Source organism: Salmo salar, chromosome ssa17, assembly GCF_905237065.1.
Source record: "Salmo salar chromosome ssa17, Ssal_v3.1, whole genome shotgun sequence".
In the NCBI taxonomy this organism is placed as follows: domain Eukaryota; kingdom Metazoa; phylum Chordata; class Actinopteri; order Salmoniformes; family Salmonidae; genus Salmo; species Salmo salar.
The window spans coordinates 9,683,666-9,706,971 of record NC_059458.1 but is presented as its reverse complement, the minus strand read 5'-3'; the positions used below and the strand labels follow the sequence as shown (position 1 = coordinate 9,706,971).

The window sequence follows — 23,306 nt, the reverse complement described above, 5'->3', positions numbered from 1 at the left end:
AAACAGGTTACATGTGCATGTTAGTGAGAGTCTCAGTTTTTCATATATGGGTCATAATAGTTTGTAGGTCAAACCAGACGTTTTTGTTAGAAGAACCGTTTTCGGGATCCGCCCTTGTCTCACATACAATGCTCTAGCTCAGCCCCCGTTCTAGCTCAGCCCCGTTCTAGCTCAGCCCCCGTTCTAGCTCAGCCCCCACTCTAGCTCAGCCCCCGTTCTAGCTCAGTCCCCGTTCTAGCTCAGTCCCCGTTCTAGCTCAGCCCCCAGATAGACTACAATTAAGTAGAAGGACAGTGAAACCTGTAAGCCCAGTAAACACATGGTAAATTCCTGAGTCCTTGTTGAGTTTAGAATGAAAAAACAGTTTGTTATATATTACTGAGATGTTAGTGCAGGGGCGCAACATCCACTATTGACGGGGAAGGTCATGACCCCCTCACGTTCTAAAATTCCTTTCCTAGTTTTATCAATGCACTGTGATAAAAGAAGAAGGACCAGTGTTCTTTAGGACTATGCAGATGACTCAGAGCAGTCGGGCAGGCTGTGTGAAAGCAAACTGAAAGGCTGGCTTTAGGACCATGGGAGTTGCTGTCAGTGTATGTGTGCTGCACTCTTTCTGTGGCAGAGAGCTAGCCAATGGTTAGCTAGCTAGCACACTAGCTATTATTTTTGTCTCACTCACACTGGACCAGAATCAATCAAGATAAAACCAGCGGCCAAGCAAATAAAGACTTATATTCAGACATTTTTTCACCGCAATGTGTATCTGTATAGCCATTTTTGATCTGTCAATTTCCCTAGCTAATTCATTTCAACTTTTTGTTCTCACACTGACACTATGATACTGTAATATGCAGGATATTAGCTTTAGATTAGAAATTATTTGTGTTTGTCCGCCCCCCACTTCTAAAACCATTGTTGCGCCCCTGAGTGAATATACGTAGTTATGTATAAGTATAGTATACAACGTCTATAAAGTGAATTGTTTACATGAGATATACTAAAAAATGCCATTGTTTTCTATGGGAATTTTTTTAATCATGAATTGAATCATTTCACTTCCTGAATTTACAGAATTGAGAATTGAAGTTACCCCAGTCCTACTATGCTTCACAGTGCGCACCATTTCAAATCTCTTTTATGGGAAGTCTTCAAAAATTCCTAGCCTGGTCCCAGATCTATTTGATATTCTATGGTCGTAGAAGCTAGCTATACAGCACAAAGAGACCTGGAATCAGGCTAGGAAAGACCTGCTCCCCCAATGACTTCTTCTGACACTCCTTTTAATATTGAAAATTCTTAGCACTGAGGTGCTTGGGTTGAACGAAGCACCGGCACGTGGCATTTAAAAGCCCTCTGAGGAGATGAGATGGGAGATGGCTAAGCAGAGATCAGGGCTGTATGGAGGAGGGTGAGTCACTCTCTCTCTCTCTCTAATTCACAGTCTGCGTCGCAAATGGCACCCTTTCCAAATCTAGTGCACTACTTTTGACCAGGGTCCATATGGCTCTGGTCAAAAGTAGTGCACTATGTAGTAGGGAATAGGGGGTTGTTTGGAATGCAGACAGAGACACACTTAACATTCAAACACAGTGCCTGACATTTACAGTTGACAGTCCAGGTTTTTCTGTGAGGAATCGAATTCACATCTCATAGGCTGCATCCCGATTTTCAACCCTTCTCCTGAAGATTTGTCTTACAATGGTAAATCTTTCCAGCCAATGCAGAAGGTGTGTCCAATCCAATGTAGAAGGTGTGTTTCCTCTTAAATTGAATTTTAATACACCTGTTTCGGAACAACTCAGGCCCTATTCTCACTACAAGTTATGAAGGAGAGTCTGAGGAGCGGGGTGGCAAACCAGAATTCTACTTTTCAATTCACATTACATCCTTGCCTTACCTTCAAATTGACCGTAAATATCACAGTAGCCACTAGCCAGTAAGCACAAACGAATCAACAATCACAGACATGTTTTTCCTAAAACATATTAGCTACACTGTTGAATAATGCAACCAAACCATATTACACTCTTCAATTCATAAACATGTGCAGACAATTAAAGGGTTTATTTTCTCGTCTGTAGGCTACTGTACATTACATTTAACTTCAAGACAAAAGCACAGAGTTACTAATAGCATGTCTTCATCAAGTAACGATAGCTCATCAAAAATGAACGATTAACCCTCTCATACGAATATAAAAGTACAGTAGGCCTACCTTACAACATTACAACAAACCAGGCTTAATATTATGCAAATCATTAGACGCGGAAAAGCAAATTGCAACTGAAAACATGGGTTTAAGTGAATTCACTGCAACAAGCCATTTTATATGGAAGCCCATACCAGCAACCAAAAAAATGGAATAAAATAAAATGCCTCTCGATTTGTCAACGTGTACAACGTCTGCGCTTCAGTCTGACTGTAGTCTACTGATAACAACCACAGCTATAGCAAGCCTAGAGGAACCTGTGTGCTCTGATCCCATCTGGGCCTTGGGGAAACATAACGTCATGTTTTTATAGCCTAAAATAAGGCCATTTATTTGTGTTCTGGGAAAATGTGAATGTGATCAACTTTGGTTTATATTCGAACTTTGGGTGGCTCGGCTAACTAGGCCTTTTTAATAAAAAATGATTGATTAATTCCAGTCAATCAAAACAATAGTGAGGACAAACTGTATGAGTATCTTTTTAATTACAAATACAAAGGCCTAGACTATGTAACCCTGCATACAGCGAGCTCGACCCTGTTAGTTTTATTGTCCAATCGCAGTTGTTGTCTCTTTGTCTGTGTAAAGGGTTTTAATGTTTTCATCAAAGGATTTAAGAAACAAACTTTCAAACAAAAGGAAACTTCTTGGCAGGGGAAAAAAAATCATTTGAATAAATGTGGGTTTTGACACTCTTACAGTATGTAGGTGTTATAACCAGCCATAAAATAACACAATATATGCCACAACAGGTATAAATGTGTCGTGACAGTGTTTTGACCCTATTATAACAGGTTATGTCAAGTTATGTCAGCTGTTAACCTAGGGGTCCTCTAGAGGTTAACACTGTCTAGGGGGGGTCCTCTAGAATGGGTCCTCTAGAGGTTAACACTGTCTAGGGGGGGTCCTCTAGAAGGGGTCCTCTAGAGGTTAACACTGTCTAGGGGGGGTCCTCTAGAAGGAGTCCTCTAGAGGTTAACACTGTCTAGGGGGGGTCCTCTAGAATGGGTCCTCTAGAGGTTAACACTGTCAAGGGGGGTCCTCTAGAGGTTAACACTGTCAAGGGGGGGGTCCTCTAGAGGTTAACACTGTCTAGGGGGGGTCCTCTAGAAGGGGTCCTCTAGAGGTTAACACTGTCTAGGGGGGGTCCTCTAGAAGGAGTCCTCTAGAGGTTAACACTGTCAAGGGGGGGTCCTCTAGAAGGGGTCCTCTAGAGGTTAACACTGTCTAGGGGGGGGTCCTCTAGAAGGGGTCCTCTAGAGGTTAACACTGTCTAGGGGGGGTCCTCTAGAAGGGGTCCCTCTAGAGGTTAACACTGTCAAGGGGGGGTCCTCTAGAATGGGTCCTCTAGAGGTTAACACTGTCAAGGGGGGGGTCCTCTAGAATGGGTCCTCTAGAGGTTAACACTGTCAAGGGGGGGTCCTCTAGAAGGGGTCCTCTAGAGGTTAACACTGTCTGGGGGGTCCTCTAGAAGGGGTCCTCTAGAGGTTAACACTGTCTAGGGGGGGGGTCCTCTAGAAGGGGTCCCTCTAGAGGTTAACACTGTCTAGGGGGGGTCCTCTAGAAGGAGTCCTCTAGAGGTTAACACTGTCTAGGGGGGGGTCCTCTAGAGGTTAACACTGTCAAGGGGGGGGGTCCTCTAGAAGGGGTCCTCTAGAGGTTAACACTGTCAAGGGGGGGGGGGTCTTCTAGAAGGAGTCCTCTAGAGGTTAACACTGTCTAGGGGGGTCCTCTAGAAGGAGTCCTCTAGAGGTTAACACTGTCAAGGGGGGTCCTCTAGAAGGGGTCCTCTAGAGGTTAACACTGTCTAGGGGGGGTCCTCTAGAAGGGGTCCTCTAGAGGTTAACACTGTCAAGGGGGGGTCCTCTAGAAGGGGTCCTCTAGAGGTTAACACTGTCAAGGGGGGGGTCCTCTAGAAGGGGTCCTCTAGAGGTTAACACTGTCAAGGGGGGGGTCTTCTAGAAGGAGTCCTCTAGAGGTTAACACTGTCTAGGGGGGTCCTCTAGAAGGAGTCCTCTAGAGGTTAACACTGTCAAGGGGGGGTCCTCTAGAGGTTAACACTGTCAAGGGGGGGTCCTCTAGAGGTTAACACTGTCAAGGGGGGTCCTCTAGAGGTTAACACTGTCAAGGGGGGTCCTCTGGAAGGGGTCCTCTAGAGGTTAACACTGTCTAGGGGGGGTCCTCTAGAGGTTAACACTGTCAAGGGGGGGTCTTCTAGAAGGGGTCCTCTAGAGGTTACCACTGTCTAGGGGGGGTCCTCTAGAGGTTAACACTGTCAAGGGGGGGGTCCTCTAGAAGGGGTCCTCTAGAGGTTAACACTGTCAAGGGGGGGGGGGGTCTTCTAGAAGGGGTCCTCTAGAGGTTAACACTGTCAAGGGATGACAGTGTCATAACGTGGCACTGGGTGTCAAGTATAGTGTTAGTGATTTTTTTACTATTTCATACCCTACAAATATCAGTAAAAGATTATACATTTCAGCTGTTTGAAAAACATTGCTCTGCTATTACCATTTATACCGTAGGAGTGTTGGCTCAACAAAACAATTCTGTTTACACTGCCCTGCTTCAAGGACAGGCGGCAGGTAGCCTAGTGGTTAGAGCGTTGGACTAGTAACCGAAAGGTTGCTAGATTGAATCCCCGAGCTGACAAGGTAAACATCTGTCATTCTGCCCCTGAACAAGGCAGTTAACCCACTGTTCCTAGGCCGTCATTGAAAATAGGCATTTCTTCTTAACTGACTTGCCTAGTTAAATAAAGGTAACATATACCAAAACTAATTTCACACATAATAAGTGTTTGCCTATAGACAAGATTACATTGACAATAATCTGATGAGTGACAATATTAAGCCTCATACAGTTGTCAAATTGTACATGAAGAGATGGGTGCATCTTGTAATTGACAGAGTCACATACATGTAAAACAGTGTGATTTCTATATCTGAAAGAGCATATTCTGCAGTTTCTATGAGATTGCTAAGCAAAAACTAGTAATAAACGTAAATTATTATGTTATTCTGTCGTCAATGGATGAATGGGCGAAAGAAACCAGACAGAAATTGATAATTGTGCGTGTGACTTCAGTTAACTTTTGGTTAGCTGCCGATGTCGAAACCAAGTACTTGCTCAATTACTTTCCATATCAGGGGAAAGATGAAACCAGGCCAGCGGGTGAGCGACTGTTTGAGATTGTGGTTTTCAGACCCGTAGAGCCTTACACGAGCAAAGGCAGAAATGTGACCATGGACAATTTCTTCACATCAATTTCCCTGGCAGACAAGTTGATTGCAAAGAAGACTAGCCAGTGAACCAACAAGGCGGGAGCTGCCCTCCCTCTGCGCAAAACAACATAGCAGCTCCCGCTGTACTCCACATCAGTGTTTGCATCCTCAGCACCATGCATTCCCACTGGATCTGGCATGTGACCTTCGTGAGAACCACACCAACGGCAAAAGAAGAAGATACAGCTGCCAAGCAGGCCGCCAAGGGCACAATACAGTGTCTGATACAATCAACTGTTTTTATATCTTGTCATGAATATATTGGTGCTTTTGTTCAGGAAGGCAGGAAATGGCTGGTTATATTATTATTATTATTATTATCTTTTTCGTTTCTACTGGACTTTATTCATTTCTAGAACTCTATTACTAATCGAATCTACAAATACAGCTGATCAAACGGATTACACTGTAATGTTTTTATTGTAAGAGAAACGAAAATAGGATATAGGCCTACATTTTTTCTAGGACTTTGTAGAATTATTTACAGCTGATCAAACGGATTACACTGTAATGTTTTTATTGTAAGAGAAACGAAAATAGGATATAGGCCTAGATTTTTTCTAGGACTTTGTAGAATATTTTTTTAAAACATCCTTGACTCTATCTAAACAAATAACTATTGTTGTTATTTGTTGTAATTGATATATTACCATGAATATTTCTTCATGCAATTAATCCTTTACAATAGTTTATGCACTATTTATCAAGCATTTATTTATCAAGCAGGTTTGCGCACCTTGCAGGTTGATATGCATCTGATACATACGCTGTAAGGCTCGCCCGGCATTGTTCTCAAGCGGGTACGTAGACGCTAAAAGGCCAGCGGTTCTAGTGTTAAATGTGTTGCACGTTAGGTGTGCCTCCAATAATTGGCCTGATTCCCTCGAGCCAAATCATAGGTAGTGGTTAAGAAATGGGATCAAGAGATGCTAGAACGAGGAGCTCCACCCTCTCTCTTTGCAAATTACGGGCCAAATATCCCCTCCCGAAATTCAAAAGCAGCTAACACCTGTAAAATCGTGATTTGTCCAATTAACCAATGATGAAAAACCCAAACACCAGAAGTGCTTATGACATCAATGGCCTTAGGCTACCTGGTTTGCTTTCTATTATTAAACGGGCTCTTAGCTTCGACTTATTGCCTGGCAACACAGTAATGCAGTTATCTATTCTAGTAGTGTGAAGGCCACGGTTCTCTTTTCACACCTGAGCTCTGCCACATTCCTCCTGTAATTATCCACCAGGAAGAGAGAGACCACAACAGCATGTTTCACTTCACATATCTCTCTGTTTCTCTCTGTTTTCTATCGCTCTTTTTTCTCTTTCTCCCCTCTCTCGCTTTTTTTTTATCTCTCTCTCATGCACCGACAGCAGCCAGATAAACACTTGTTTCTCTTCACAAATCTCTCTCTCTTTGTTTCTCTTTCTCTCTCACACTCTGTCTGTCTCCCTCTCTCTCCCTCTCACTCTTTCTCTTTCTGTGTGTGTTTCTCTCCCTCTCTGAGCCTCTTCACACGTACAACACTTTTCGTATAAATACCGTCGGCTAACACATATTGCGCAAATGTAAACGTGCGTCCTTGCTACGTCTCGACCGTTACCTCCGGAGGTGGCGCAAAACACTAGCCCGACAGTTACCTCCTTGAAGCAGGGCAGTAAACAGAATTGTCTCGTTGAGCCAACAGTCCTACAGTATACATGGTAATACAACATTTATCCTATTTGAGACTTCTTTTATTTATGTTTTACCTGAAATTGCAGTAACAGCCTGTTACATTTTGAAAATGTCGCAGTAGCTGCCGGCTGAGCCACGTAAAACTATGGAAGCCCATCCCCACCTCCAAAAACATGTGTTACAAATGTGTGGTGATTTCAGAGATGGCACCACAGGTCCCAGAGTGGTGGGGAGGAAATTGTTTTTCCTAATCTGGTAGTAAGTACAGTAGGCTAATCTAACAAATCCGGACCCTCGTTGTAGCGTGTGACAAAATAATAAATCGGCTTTGATGGGACCAGATAATTGTTCTAATCAGGGCGTATGGCTTAAAAAAAAACGAATGAAAAAACTCCTGGCCCTAGGGCGTAAGAAAACATTAAAACCCTTTACACAGACAAAGAGACAACAACTGCGATTGGACAATAAAACTAACAGGGTCGAGCTCGCTGTATGTAGGGTTACATAGTCTAGGCCTTTGTATTTGTAATTAAAAAGATACTCATACAGTATGTCATCACCATTGTGTTGATTCATTCCAGTCATATCTACATAGCTTAAGCTATAAAAACATGACGTTACGTTTCCCCAGGCACAGATGGGATCAGAGCGCATAGACTTCTCTAGGCTAGTTGCAGCTGTGGTTGTTATCAGTAGGCTACAGTTGATCAGAGTGAAGCACAGACGAATTGTGCACCTTGACAAATCATGAGGCTTTTTATTTAATTGTTTGTGTGGCAGGTATGAGCTTCCATATATAACACCTTGTCGCAGTGAATTCAGTTATGCCACCGTTTTCAGTCGCAATTACCACATGCAATGGTTTGCATGATATTGCAAAAATTGAGCCTGGTTTGTTGTAATGTTGTAAGGTAGGCCTACTGTACTTTTATATTCGTATGAGAGGGTTAATCGTTCATTTTTGATAGGCTATTAAAGTTACTTGATGAAGACATTCTGTCATAGCAACTCTGTGCTTTTGTCTTGAAGCTAAAATGTAATGAGTGTAGCCTTCAGACGAGAAAATAAACCCTTTGTCTGCACATACAGTGCCATCAAAAAGTATTTGCTCCCTTTTCTTTATTTTTGCATATTGTCGATACTGAATGTTATCAGGACTTCAACTAAAACCCAATATGGACAACATGGGTCTCATTATGCCTGGCAAAAACAAAACACTGCATTCCACAGTAAGAACCTAATACCAAAGGTCAAACATGGTGGTGGAAGTGTGATGGTTTGGGGATGCTTTGCTGCCTCAGAACCTAGACAATTTGCCAAAATAGAATGGACCATGGATTCTGCTATGTGTCAAAGAATTCTACAGGAGAATGTCAGGCCATTCATCTGTGAGCTGAAGTGCAGCTGGGTCATGCAGCTAAACAATGATCCAAAACACAAGTCTACATGAAAATGGCTAAAAAGCAACACATTTGAAGTTTTGGAATGGCCTACTCAAAGTTCAGACATTATCCCAAATTAGATGTTGTGGCAGGACTTGAAACGAGCAGTTCATACTTGAAAACACACAAATGTCGCTGAGTTAAAGCAGTTTTGCATGGAAGAGTGAGCCAAGCATTCCTCCACAGCGACGTGAGAGACTGAACAACAACTACAGGAAGTGTTTGGTTGCAGTCATTGCAGCTAAAGGTGGCACAACCAGTTATTCAGTGTAAGGGGACAATTACTTTTTCACACAGGGGCATTGGGTGTTTCATAACTTTGCTTATGAAATAAATGAAAAAAGTATGTAATTGTTGTGTTAATTGTTGCATTATTCAAGAGTGTAATATGGTTTGGTTGCATTATTTAATAGCGTAATATGTTTTAGAAGAAAAGTTACTGTTATTGTTGAACAGTTTGTGCTTACTGGCTAGTGGCTACTGTGATATTTACGGTCAATTTGAGATGCGGACCAAGAATGTTGCGTTGCCGGCCACAACAAAAGGTAAGGCAAGTATGTAATGTGAATTGATAAGTAGAATTCTGGTTCGCCACCCCGCTGCTCCTCAGACCCTCCTTCATATCTCGTAGTGAGAATAGGGCCTCTCTCTCTGTCCCGCTCTCCATTCTGGAGGTGTTGTCTCTTCACACATTCCCACCTGAGAGTCTTGTAAATGGAATTCACACCCGATGTGACCAGTCTGGCGATGCGAGAATGAAACTATATATTAGCTCTCGGAGTTTATACTAAGTTGTGTCCCAAATGGCACCAAATTCCCTACAAAGTGCACTACTTTTGACCCCGGCCCATAGGGCTCTGGTCAAAAATAGTGCACTATGTTGGGAACATGGTGTCATTTGGCATTGGGGACTCCATAATGACACAATGCTCTAGTTGAAGAGACATCAGATAACCCAAGTACAACCAGTTGACAACTTCGAAGAGTGAAAAGACGCCATATTTCTGTTGATTTAGACTGACTTACTATATGTTGCATTGCAGTGAATCTTTATTCTATTGTCCATCCAACAACAACAACCACCATACAATAAGACTTTGTAAAGATGTGTAGATGTATTTGTGATGCCCCAGCAGTGAAATGTACAGTACACTGTCTGTACCCCCCACTGCCTTGACAAATGACACCCAACACATTTGTCATGACATGAGCGCGACACAAGCAAAGCTGTGCGACGAGAAAAACAAGTCACCAAACCGAGTTACACTCCTCTGTTTTTGACAAGCAATTTCAGCGCACCAACCAGATGTTCATTGGAATCCCTTTGCTGCAGCAAAACCCATTTGCCAAGGCTGCTGGCACTGCCAAGGTGGGTATTACAGTACCCAGAGCTGGCCTTAATGAACGCTCACATGCCCAGACATGTGGAGCAGAGCGGAGAGTAGGGCTGTGTCTCAAACGACGCCCTATTCCCTACGTAGTGCACTACATTTGAGTCTTTTCGTTGAGCCGGACCATATGGCTGCGTTCACCAAAAAGAGCTTTTCGTGTGGCAGACAGACAGACAGACAGACAGACAGACAGACAGACAGACAGACAGACAGACAGACAGACAGACAGACAGACAGACAGACAGACAGACAGACAGACAGACAGACAGTGTAGCGCCCCTGGATTGAGAGTAATAGGTGCAGTTAAGGGTAAGTGCCTTTCTTAAGGGTACAACGGCAGGAGATGGCATCTTTTACCACTTCAGGCAGTAGCTTGGTAGCCAGGTCATGGATTGCCTTTCCCAGGATACACAGAGAGGACAGGATGAAGACCACTCCCAGGATCACACAGGCTCTGTAGAGAGAGAGAGAGAGGGGTGAGAGGGAGGAGGGAGTTAGGGGGGAAGCAAGAGAGAGGAAGGGAGCGGGGAGAGGGAGTGAGGGAGGTAGACAGAGGGGAAATGGAAGGAAAGAGAGTGAGAGAAAACAGTGATTAATAATATTCTGCTTTGAAAATCATTTATGTGAGGGATCATATATTGTATTTTGAAACATTCCCAAATCATTGGCCACAGGGAGACCTTTCCATGACAAAGCAGACCTGTTGCAACTACCCATCATACAAGCTTAACGCATCTTAATACAATTGCAAATCGTCTCCATTATTTCTACAGCTTGTGGAAGAGAAAAAGCATCCGTTAAATAAACAACCATTTTGCTTTTCTCCGTGGCTGATTCAGAGAGTTGAACACAGTCTCCGCGGATCAATTTGAGAAGAGATTTTCTTTAAACACAGTTTTATCCAATTAGGTAAGCCTGGCTGGGAGAAGCCCCAAAATCAGTCATCTGTGTCATCTGGGGTGGTCAGGCATGGTCGGGTTAGCGGTCTGTCTGCTCTCTCTCTCCCCTACTTAATCTACCAGTCTAGCGCAGACTTAGTTGCTATACACACCATACACATTATCACAAAGAGCCCATGAAAAGGCCAAGAACAAGAGAAAGTGTCGAAAGTAGACCGTGTATTATAGATATAACATACATGATGTTCAGACAAAAACATAATGGATGGCAACATGTGTGTGTTGATGGTCACAGCTGGCTCCCGCTCAGCAGCACCCAGTCCCCTGGGTCCGAACCGGAAGGTAGCTAGGCAACACAAAGTAGAGCGAGAGGAGAGGAGCCATGTAGGAATGATTTCAGTGGTGCAGCGGGAGAGACAGAGAGACCCAGAGCGCTGTGTGTGAGAGACCTCCTGGGGGCTGTGTTGTTGTAGCTCAACAACAGAGACTCTCCCTCACAACACACCTGCCCAACCAACAGCTCAGCTGACTGAAACGTCCATTTGATCTTCACTGGGCTATAATTCTGCTGCTTAGAAGAGTCCCTTTTTTTTGGTCTCGTCGACTCAAGGCAATTGGCATCAAGCGCAATTGCAAGTTTGATTTTCTTCAAACATCGCAAGACAGTCAATTTAGTTTTGACATCAAAGTCGCAAGATGCAAGATCTTGACCGGACTTGGCAGAACTGTAGTTGACTAGACTGAGGACGCACGCACGCACGCACACACACACAGAGTCATCCAGTCTGTGTCTACCCTTTCTCTCCTGCTCCATGTGTCATGTCAGCAGGCGAATATAACAATATTCCTCCAATTACAATGGAAGAAAAACTTGCTGTAAAATTCATGCTGCTCGCTCATTCGTCTACAGACCTGGTAATTTAATTGTCCGGTGGCCTAGAGCGTTACTCCTGCCTGGCCTCTCCCCTGAGGGATCACACATACACACACACACACACACACACACACACACACACATTCACCCCCCACAACACACACCTAGGAGAGGCCAATTACTAGCTGCTGGGTAACACAAACCTTGCAATTAGGATTCTGGACCAAAGAGATGTTCACTGGTACAACTGAAGGCTCATATTAGCCTGGTTAAACCAGATTGAATGCTGCCCTCACAATGGTGAAAGAAGCATTCAATCTGGTTTAACCAGGCTATAGGCTTCTACAGTAAACCAGAGGCTGTCAATCTGCTGCTGTAATGCTGGTTAGCCTGGTTAAACCAGAATGAATGTTAAACCCACCACTGTTTCATCATTAAAGCAGCATTCAATCTGGTTTAACCAGCCTATAGGCTTCTACAGTAAACCAGAGGCTGTCAATCTGCTGCTGTAATGCTGGTTAGCCTGGTTAAACCAGAATGAATGTTAAACCCACCACTGTTTCATCATTAAAGCAGCATTCAATCTGGTTTAACCAGGCTATAGGCTTATACACCAGTCTCCATGGCGATCTGCATTCACAAAAGCATCCCCCCGAGCGGATGGTGGCTGGCAATTTCACACATGAAAATGCGAGTAAGGGGGATGAGAGACAACGCTGGGGTTCTAATACTGTACACTACAGTCCCAAAGAATGAAATGCATTGTAATAACTGCAGCGATTACGCTGAAGAGACAAAATAGTGCTAGAATGCAGTATAATTTCTAGGCTATATATAGTTTCGCTGGTCATCAAAAACAACAAATATGATAAATATGGCGGTGATATATCTACTCACATGTACTCCCTGTTTGCAGAGTGAACGGCGGCGGCGTTACTATAGCGCCACACCACGATGATGGAGGACAGCACGTCCAGGGCGGCATCAAACTGCAGAGGGTAAACAACAACAACGTCAACAACAACACTGACCAGCTATTCAACAGAAAGCCATGAGGAATGGGGGTTCACTTAAATGATTCTACCCTTCAGTTATCCTCATCCCAATAACTCAACGTCAATGCCAATCTAGCCTAAATTACAAGCTTAGACTCCTAAGGTTAGCAGGACTCGATATGGCCCTTGTGGAACCAATGTGTTTTTGAGATCGACTACATTGCATTTATCTACGAATCACCTTGCATCCCAAATAACTAGCTAGAGCTACTACTCTTTACGTGATCAAGATCAGTGATCCTGTGCCTCGCCTTGCTCAAATTCACCCCTCAAACGCACTGATTGTAACGTGTTAGTGATGACATCTGCCCTATTTCGCTCTCTGCCCTTTAGCACTCAGTAGTAGATTCATTCAAATACATTTTAAAAGTACCTACAGCGAATCCGAAAGCCGAGGCACTGTGTCTCATGAAGGAAACAGCTGAAAAAAAACCAAGAGAAACACAAGTTTTAATAATTTACACGAAGAACATTCATTCATGAAATGCATTTATATCAGTGGTACTGTTGTGAATGACTCAGCCTACCGGTAGTCCCTGGAGTCAAATAGTATTTGTTTTCTTTTCACTACTTTAGCTGCGCTTGATTGAACTTGCCTGGGACTGGGACCATGGGACCAATAGAATAGTCCCAAAGGTGCAAACCCCACCCATCTGGCCGTCCAAAATAACAGACAGGCTCAATTAAATTCTCAACGCATTTAAACCCAGGACTTATATAGCGCAACTACAACCCTGTTCTACTCAGCAGGTGTGGTAGTAAGGTAGTAAGATATAATGTGGTGTTTTCACTCAGCATCCACACCAATGTCAGGTTCACAGTGTTAAAATCCTTAGTTAGCCCTCGAAAACAATGTGGCTGCTGCTTTTAATTACCGAGCAGTGAGCAGGACTGAGTACCCCACCAATGTGTACATACAGCTGTTTGTAACACAGATATTTCCTGAGGCTACGTTACGTTTGGGTTGTAGCCTGCCTAGACTTCCTATTCAGGCTGTTTTGAGTAAAAGAGACCAGATCCAACGATCCTAGATAATCAACTCCTAAACTTCCAATCTCGCACGTCAAGCACGTCTCCAACTCAATCATCAAGTTTGCCGACAAAACAAAAAGCGATAAGCCTTGATTACCAACAATGACGAGACACCCTAGAGGGAGGAGGTGAGGGACCTGACAGAGTGGTGCCAGGAAAATAATCTGTCCCTCAACGTCAACAAAACCAAGGAGCTGATCGTGGAATACAGGAGATAGAGAGAGCACGCCCCCATCCACATCGACAGGGACGCAGTGGATAGGGTGAAAAGCTTCAAGTTCCTCGGCGTGCACATCACAACCTGAAATGGTCCACCCACACAGATAGTGTGGTGAAGAAGGAGCAACAGCACCTCTTCAACCTCAGGAGGCTGAAAAAAAATGTGCTTAGCCCCTAAGGACCTCACATACTTCTACAGATGCACCATTGAGAGCCTCCCTTCACCTTAGAGACCGCGGCTCTAAGTACATAGTCATTGAACAGTATTCACATGGCCATGGCTTGCTATAAAAAAAAGGCATTCAGTTACTGTTCGATTGAACAGAATGGGCAAAACGAGTGACCTAAGCGACCAATGAGCGTGGTATGATCGTCGGTGCCAGGCGCGCCGGATCCTGTACCTCAGAAACGGCCGCCCTCCTGGGCTTTTTCACGCATGACAGTGTCTAGGGTTTCCCGAGAATGGTGATACAAACAAAAAACATCCAGTCAGCGGCAGTCCTGTCAGCTCGTTGATGAGAGAGGTCAGAAAGTAGAAAGTACAAAGACAAAAATTGTGCAATCTAACAGGCAGGTCACAAACAGACAAATAATGGCACAGTCAGTACAACAGTGGTGTGCAGAATAGCATCTCGATCCTTGTCACAGACGGGTTAATTGCAGCAGACGACCACACCGGGTTCCACTATCAGCTAAAAACAAGAGGAAGCAGCTCCAGTGGGCACCAACACTGGCGATCACCAACACTGGACAATTAAGGAGTGGAAAAACATTGCCTTGTCTGACGAATCCCAGTTCCTGTTGCGTCATGCTGATGGCAGAGTCAGGATTTGGTGTAAGCAGCATGAGTCCATGGCCCCATCCTGCCTGGTGTCAATGGTAAAGGCTAACGGTGGTGGTGTACTGGTGTGGGGAATGTTTTCCTGGGACACGTTAGATCCCTTGATACCAATTGAGCAACAATTGAATGCCACAGCGTATCTGCTGTTCGCAGCATGAATGTACTGTACCGCTGTCCAATCTGCAGCATGCATGTACTGTACCGCTGTCCAATCTGCAGCATGCATGTACTGTACCGCTGTCCAATCTGCTGCATGCATGTACTGTACCGCTGTCCAATCTGCAGCATGCATGTACTGTACCGCTGTCCAATCTGCAGCATGCATGTACTGTACCGCTGTCCAATCTGCAGCATGCATGTACTGTACCGCTGTCCAATCTGCTGCATGCATGTACTGTACCGCTGTCCAATCTGCAGCATGCATGTACTGTACCGCTGTTCAATCTGCAGCATGCATGTACTGTACCGCTGTCCAATCTGCAGCATGCATGTACTGTACCGCTGTCCAATCTGCAGCATGCATGTACTGTACCGCTGTCCAATCTGCAGCATGCCATCGCGTCAGCACGGACCAACATCCCTGTGGGTGTACCTAATAAACTTCAGAAATTGAGAAATTATTTTTTTCACTGGTCTACACACAATACCGCATAATGTCAAAGTGGAATTATGTTTTTACAAATGTTTACAAATTAATACGAAATTAAAAGCTGAGATTTCTTGGGTCAATAAGTATTCAAGCCCTTTTCTATGACAAGCCTAAATAAGTTCAGGGGTAAACATTTGCTTAACAAGTCACATAATAAGTTGCATGGACTCACTCTGTGTGCAATAATAGCGTTTAACATGATTTTTGAACGACTACCTCATCTCTGTACCCCACACATACAGATAATTGTAAGGTTCCTCAGTCGAGCAGTGAATTTCAAACACAGATTGAACCACAAAGACCAGGAAGGTATTCCAATGCCTCACAAAGTTGTTTCTAACATTCTTTGATAGGTAGGCCTAAAAGTTTTTAGGCAAAATAACCCAATCAAAACAGAAAGCTCCTTGAAATTGGGAACATGCCAGGCCTATTTGTCCTAAATCAATGATGGCCTATTGTTGAGATAATAGAACAAAAAAACTTAAAGAGATCAGATTTTTTGTTTATACATACTTTGCCTCAATGACACACTTCGTTAGCTACCCACCTCGTTCCTTTCTGTCAGCATGTACACGTAGTAAATACACCATCATGATTTCAGAATATGTGTCTTTTCAGATTCCACAATTATTATTGAATAGTTGTGGTCACTACATCACCGCACTCGGTCCTCATCTTTGTAAGTCACCTTGATTTAGCACCTGTGTGTTTTATCAGTTTCTTTATGAAAAGATTTAGCTAACTCCGTGACAGTAGCTAAAGCAAGGAGATAAAGGGGCACACAAGTAGACTACAAATGCATGCTGGACCGGGCATGCCCTGAGCCCGTGAAGTGAGCGCCACTGGAGCGAAGTCGGAGCAGCCGAGAAGGCCGACACTCCAGCCTTTGGGAATATATATATATATATATCTCTCTCTCTCTCTATATATATATATTTCTTAATTTAAATTTTGGGGATTTGTGTGTATTGTTTTGTATTGTTAGGTATACTGCACTGTTGGAGCTAGAAACACGCTGCACCTGCGATAACATCTGCATATTTTAAATATGCGTACGCGACCAATAAAATGTTGTTTTATTTGATCTCAGGGTGGACACTCTAACCACAAGGCCACCGAGTTGGTGTGTAACTGCGACGTGCAGGGAATATATTCAGTAGCCTATATCCCCCGGTCTCCCCTAATCTGCATAGGATGCGCTCAGACAGTAAACGCACTGCTACTCACAAAAATGTTTCAGCGATATCAAGTTATGATAACGCATGCATTTCATCAAACGCTCGCAGTCAAAGAACCAATAATACTGCAAGCCTCTTGCTCTTTTCCTGTGTTTGGTCCAAACTGCGTTCTCACCTGCAGCGAAAGGCACCAATGGAAACAGACCGAGACCACACTTTTTGAGCGAACGATGTGCGGTGTTTGCTGCGCTCCCAAGTACAGAGTGTTCACACCAGTCCAAACGAACTGAACTAAGGGGGTAAACGCAACAGAGTTCGGAAAAACTGCTCCAAACCCCTGGGTGTACTCTGATTTGGCCTTTCCACTACAGTACTATTTTATTTAAGAGACCAATAATAATAAGTATTTTATTGTTCTAGGTCATGTTCATTAGGCACCAAACAGAAAAAGATTGACTGAAACAGGGAGGGACTACCTGGACTTGTCCAATAAGAAACTATCATTTTCGTTTTTCATTTAAAAATGATTTTTGCTTGCGTGCCCTAATGAACAAGACCCAGGTTTTCTCTTTCTGCAGTCCTCCTGGGGTGTAAAGCCCCCCTCCATGTATCCTTCTAAACACAGTGACACACAGTGGGTGACAGACAGATCTTTCTGGGTCATCCCAGTCCGTATGTCACATGTCAAACCTCCCACCCTCCACTCATCGTCACGGTGACAGAGGCTGGCACATCACCCCGACAGAACACCAGCCACACCGAGAACAGAAGGACTACACCCGAAATGACACCTATTCCCCTATATAGTGCACTACTTTTGAACAGGGCCCATAAGGCACTATATAGGTAATAGGGTGCCATTTCAGACACAGCCATGGTCTCCGTGTGACAGGACAGATCTGGTTAGTGACTAGTCGTTTACTGTAGCTCAGTTGGTAGAGCATGGTGTTTGCAACGCCAGGGTTGTGGGTTCGATTCCCACGGGGGGCCAGCACAGGAAAAAAAAAATGCATGAAATTGTATGAAATGCACTACTGTAAGTCGCTCTGGATAAGAGCGTCTGCTAAATGACTAAAATGTAATTCTCCTCACTTTTTCAAGCCAGATCAAGTGTCTCAGAGAAAGGGTTTAAGAGGAGGGCTTAAACCAACACAGCACAGTAAAGGGAACACTAAAATAACACATCCTAGATCTGAATGAATGAAATAATCTTATTAAATACTTTTTTCTTTTCATAGTTGAATGTGCTGACAACAAAATCACACAAAAATAATCAATGGAAATCCAATTTATCAACCCATGGAGGTCTGGATTTGGAGTTACACTCAAAATTAAAGTGGAAAACCACACTACAGGCTGATCCAACTTTGATGTAATGTCCTTAAAACAAGTCAAAATGAGGCTCAGTAGTGTGTGTGGCCTTCACGTGCCTGTATGACCTCCCGACAATGCCTGGGCATGCTCCTGATGAAGTGGCGGATGGTCTCCTGAGGGATCTCCTCCCAGACTTGGACTAAAGCATCCGCCAACTCCTGGACAGTCTGTGGTGCAACGTGGCGTTGGTGGATGGAGCGAGACATGATGTCCCAGATGTGCTCAATTGGATTCCGGTCTGGGGAACGGGCGGGCCAGTCCATAGCATCAATGCCTTCGTCTTGCAGGAACTGCTGACACACTCCAGCCACATGAGGTCTAGCATTGTCTTGCATGAGGAGGAACCCAGGGCCAACCGCACCAGCATATGGTCTCACAAGGGGTCTGAGGATCTCATCTCGGTACCTAATGGCAGTCAGGCTACCTCTGGCGAGCACATGGAGGGCTGTGCGGCCCCCCAAAGAAATGTCACCCCACACCATTACTGACCCACCGCCAACCGGTCATGCTGGAGGATGTTGCAGGCAGCAGAACGTTCTCCACGGCGTCTCTAGACTCTGTCACGTCTGTCACATGTGCTCAGTGTGAACCTACTTTCATCTGTGAAGAGCACAGGGCGCCAGTGGCGAATTTGCCAATCTTGGTGTTCTCTGGCAAATGCAAAACGTCCTGCACGGTGTTGGGCTGTAAGCACAACCCCCACCTGTGGACGTCGGGTCCTCATACCACCCTCATGGAGTCTGTTTCTGACCGTTTGAGCAGACATATGCACATTTGTGGCCTGCTGGAGGTCATTTTGTAGGGCTCTGGCAGTGCTCCTCCTGCTCCTCCTTGCACAAAGGCGGAGGTAGCGGTCCTGCTGCTGGGTTGTTGCCCTCCTACGGCCTCCTCCACGTCTCCTGATGTACTGGCCTGTCTCCTGGTAGCGCCTCCATGCTCTGGACACTACGCTGACAGACACAGCAAACCTTGCCACAGCTCGCATTGATGTGCCATCCTGGATGAGCTGCACTACCTGAGCCACTTGTGTGGGTTGTAGACTCCGTCTCATGCTACCACTAGAGTGAAAGCACCGCCAGCATTCAAAAGTGACCAAAACCTCAGCCAGGAAGCATAGGAACTGAGAAGTGGTCTGTGGTTACCACCTGCAGAACCACTCCTTTATTGGGGGTGTCTTGCTAATTGCCTATAATTTCCACCTGTTGTCTATTCCATTTGCACAACAGCATGTGAAATGTATTGTCAATCAGTGTTGCTTCCTAAGTGGACAGTTTGATTTCACAGAAGTGTGATTGACTTGGAGTTACATTGTGTTGTTTAAGTGTTCCCTTTATTTTTTTGAGCAGTATACTTCGCCACCATGGCCTATTTAGTGCCTTACCTCCCTTATCCTACCTCATTTGCACACACTGTATATAGACTTTTTCTACTGTATTATTGACTGTATGTTTGTTTATTCCATGTGTAACTCTGTGTTGTTGTATGTGTCGAACTGCTTTGCTTTACCTTGGCCAGGTCGCAATTGTAAATGAGAACTTGTTCTCAACTTGCCTACCTGGTTAAATAAAGGTGAAATACATTTTGTTTTTAATTATTGAGGAAAATAGTCCTATTGTTGGAAACAAACAGCCTTATAATGTCACATTTGTTTACTTTCCAAGCTATAGCACACAATTTGTGACAACAACACTAATCTCTCTCTGCCTCCCTCTGCCTCTATCTGCTCCGTTCACCCAGAGTGACAGAGACAGCAGGGCAGATGGGAGATGTGTCACTCTCTCTGTCTGACTCTCTTCCTCAATCTCCCTCTGCCTCCCTCTGCCTCTATCTGCTCCGTTCACCCAGAGTGACAGAGACAGCAGGGCAGATGGGAGATGTGTCACTCTCTCTGTCTCTCCGGAGACTTAAGTCAGTCCCTTTCCACAACATAGATGACAGATGTCATTGGTTCCTCACAGCCACTCCAGATTACTTCATTTCTGTGTCAATTCTCTCTGCGCTGACACTGACAATTACAATGATCAAATCCTTTGAAGCATATTCTTGGGTAGGGATCACAGATCTGACAAAAATATAATATGCAAGTGTTATGATATACCCATGTGACATGGGTATTATTAAATCAAATAATAAAATGTACAAGAGTACGCCATCTCAGAGTCACAGGAAATATGTCCGGAGCGGAGAGTTTTAAAAACAGCTCTGCCTAGGTATGGAAAGGAACCGTTGATGTTCACAGATCCTGTATGGGACAGTGGGCAGTGTCAGAAGATACGCTGAACAGAGAAGCTACCCAGACAGACTGTTGTTGCAGTGTGTGGGTAAAATCACTGGGGAAGCCAAGCATGAAGAAAGCAACATTACAACCTACGTGTTGTGATCAATGCGCTGTTTGCTCTATAACCTGTTAGTTCACATGCCTTGCCACTGTGATATATACTGTAGACCTAAGGCAGAGACAATAAGAAGACAGAATAAATTCAACAACAACTTGGTTTCATCACAAAACCACAGAGCAACATCTGTCCCCAAAGCATATTGCATGTAACAAAAGAGTTTCATGACCTGCAGCATGGTCAATCAAGTTAATGTTTTCTCCATTTTCAGACTACTAAACAACTATTGATTTAGAGCCACGGAGAGTTGCCGCAAGTCGCAAAGAAAACAAAGAGGCTGCCTCCACTATTCCAGCACCATTTCAACTTCAACATCCTCAAATAACCTCTGCTTAGTCTAATACAGTGACAATTAAAAGATACCCCAAAAAATGTTGCCCAATCAACGTAAGCTAAATATGATGTGTGTGTGTGTGTGTGTGTGTGTGTGTGTGTGTGTGTGTGTGTGTGTGTGTGTGTGTGTGTGTGTGTGTGTGTGTGGAAGTTGACTCACCCTACTTGTAGAGAAACAACAATGCCATCCTCCTCTTTTTCATGTTGTCAAAATGCTACACACTTCTAGTTTTCCTTTCATGGGCATCGATAAGCCAGCTAGTAAACATTAGCCTACTACATTTAGCTACAGATTGAACTTCCATCCTCTCAGGCCAGGGGCATAATGAATGAATTAATGGTTGGGTCAGATCGTAGTTATCTCCATATGGCTAATTTAGGAAAGGGACCATTTTAGCTAGCTGGCTGGCTGACTGGCAATGACTTTACTTAAAAAATTATCAAGAGCTATGTCATTGACTTCCTTGCTCGGCAACAATGTCATACTCGTTTGGACCAGACAGCATCAGATAGATGGCCTACACATTAGAGAGACAGAGGGGCGCTGTTTTGCTCGCCTTGGATGCTTTCTCCGGGGAGATACATTTAGCCTCTCAATTGAAGGAAATTTATGAAAAACAGAGACGAAATATTCATGATTTATGTATTATTATTTTTTTCTTGGTACATTTTTGGGGGGAAGTCTGGCTTCGCTTGCCATCAATGAATACACGCTACTGTTGTGTTGGGGCCAATGCCAGTGTGTTTACCCCAATAGCATTAGGCTTAACCTATGTACAGCAGTGTCAGTGTGCCAGCTGCATCTCTATCAGTGGTGGAGCAATTGAGAGCAGGTTAATCAGTTGAAATGCAGTTTACTACACTCTTTACTACCAGAGGGTAATATAACCACATATATGTTTTCCCCATAATATTCCATAGTATACTATCATATTGCGATTTTATTTGTATATTTGTTTACTGGTGTGGTTTAATGCTTGCTTGGTCAGCATGATTCTAAAACTGAGCTGGTGAACTATGTGAAATTGTATTGTAATTTACAGAAATACAGTACATTATACATTGTTTAATAATTCAGTCTGTGTGTGTGTGCGTGCGTGCGTGTGTGAGTGAGTGATTGATGTGAGTGAGTGAGTGCGTGCGTGAATAGAAATAGCTGGGACAAGCACAGACATTCCACAGGCCCTTACCTAGCCTACACAGAGAGGTGTAAAACAATGTTTTCAAAGCCTTGCTTCAAATCTGTAGTTTCTGCATACCACCTCCAACACCCCCCACCTGCCCAGGTATGAGGATATACTGTGTTTTATGTCATGTGACAAAGCCCAATGAACCACACTACCTGCACCTCCCAAAAGTAAAAGCACTCCAGTCAGGCTTAATCAAAAGGTCAAAGTATGTGAAAAGAAGCAAATACTATTTGAACCCCCCACCCATTCCCCCCCAGCCTATCCATCCAAGGGCAGGTAGGTGAAGTGGACATGGCAGAAGACAATCACCACTCAGTCAACTCCATGCCCCCACACTCGCTACTCTCAGCCTCCCTCCCAATCTCCTTTCATCCCTTCCTCCCTCCCTCTGCCTGCTCCTGCTGTTCATATGAGAACAGAGAAGGGAGCGCTTCCCTCCCTCTTTTCTCTCTCTCTCTCTATTTCTCCACATGCACCTCCTGCTGCTCTTATTTTTAGACTGCAGACTCTTTGGGGGCTTGTGCTCCAGCTTATAGAGACGCACAGTTCTGAATGCATTAATATGTGATGCATCTCTCCCTCTCTCTCTCCCTCTCTCCCCCCCTCTCTCATTTAGATTGTTCCTTTTTGGTTTGTTTTTCCCGTTCATGTGGCCTTGAAGTTCTATGTAGCATCTCAGTTGCATCTTAATTGTGTGTGTGTGTGTGTGTGTGTGTGTGTGTGTGTGTGTGTGTGTGTATGTCTGTGTGGTTGTGTTTGTGGGTGTGGGTGTGCATGCATGCGTGCATAACTGCATGTGCGTGCGTCTGTGCATATCTCTGTGTGTGTCTTTCTCTGTCTCTCTCCGGGGTACACCGAGCGATGCGATCTGTATTCAGGGTCTGCCTCAGGGCTGTGTGCCCTGGCATCCACCGCTCAGCCACCACCCAGACCGGTAGGGCACTCCCACTCAGAACACAGTGAACAGACTGGTGACATGTGGCTGGTATTTCACTAAGCCCTGTGTTGGGTAATGTGATGTGTCGAGTGTGTTGTGAAATTGACATTCAGGTCACCCGAAAAGCAGTCAAAGGAAAAAGGTATTTGTGAAGCAAACCAAGGGAAAGCTATTGAAATTCGAAAGGTATTATTTAGTGAAATTCAACAAGCACAACACATTTTCAAAAAGCACGCACACACAAACATGGCAATTGTGGAACCTGATTATGCTATGACATCCAAAGAATGAGTGGGCAGGAAGGAAGAGAGAAACAGCAGCTCCACCA

At 44.3% G+C, this 23,306-nt stretch overlaps 1 protein-coding gene across 2 annotated transcripts in view; it reads right to left on the bottom strand.

Annotated features, from left to right (window-relative positions):
- Positions 1 to 23,306, bottom strand: part of tm163 (Transmembrane protein 163) — a 43,596-nt gene that overhangs the window by 8,908 nt on the left and 11,382 nt on the right. For both annotated transcript variants that reach the window (NM_001140020.1, XM_014151223.2), the window contains 3 exon segments: positions 10,359 to 10,455; positions 12,672 to 12,763; positions 13,207 to 13,250. In NM_001140020.1, the coding sequence (NP_001133492.1) occupies positions 10,359 to 10,455; positions 12,672 to 12,763; positions 13,207 to 13,250 (233 nt within the window).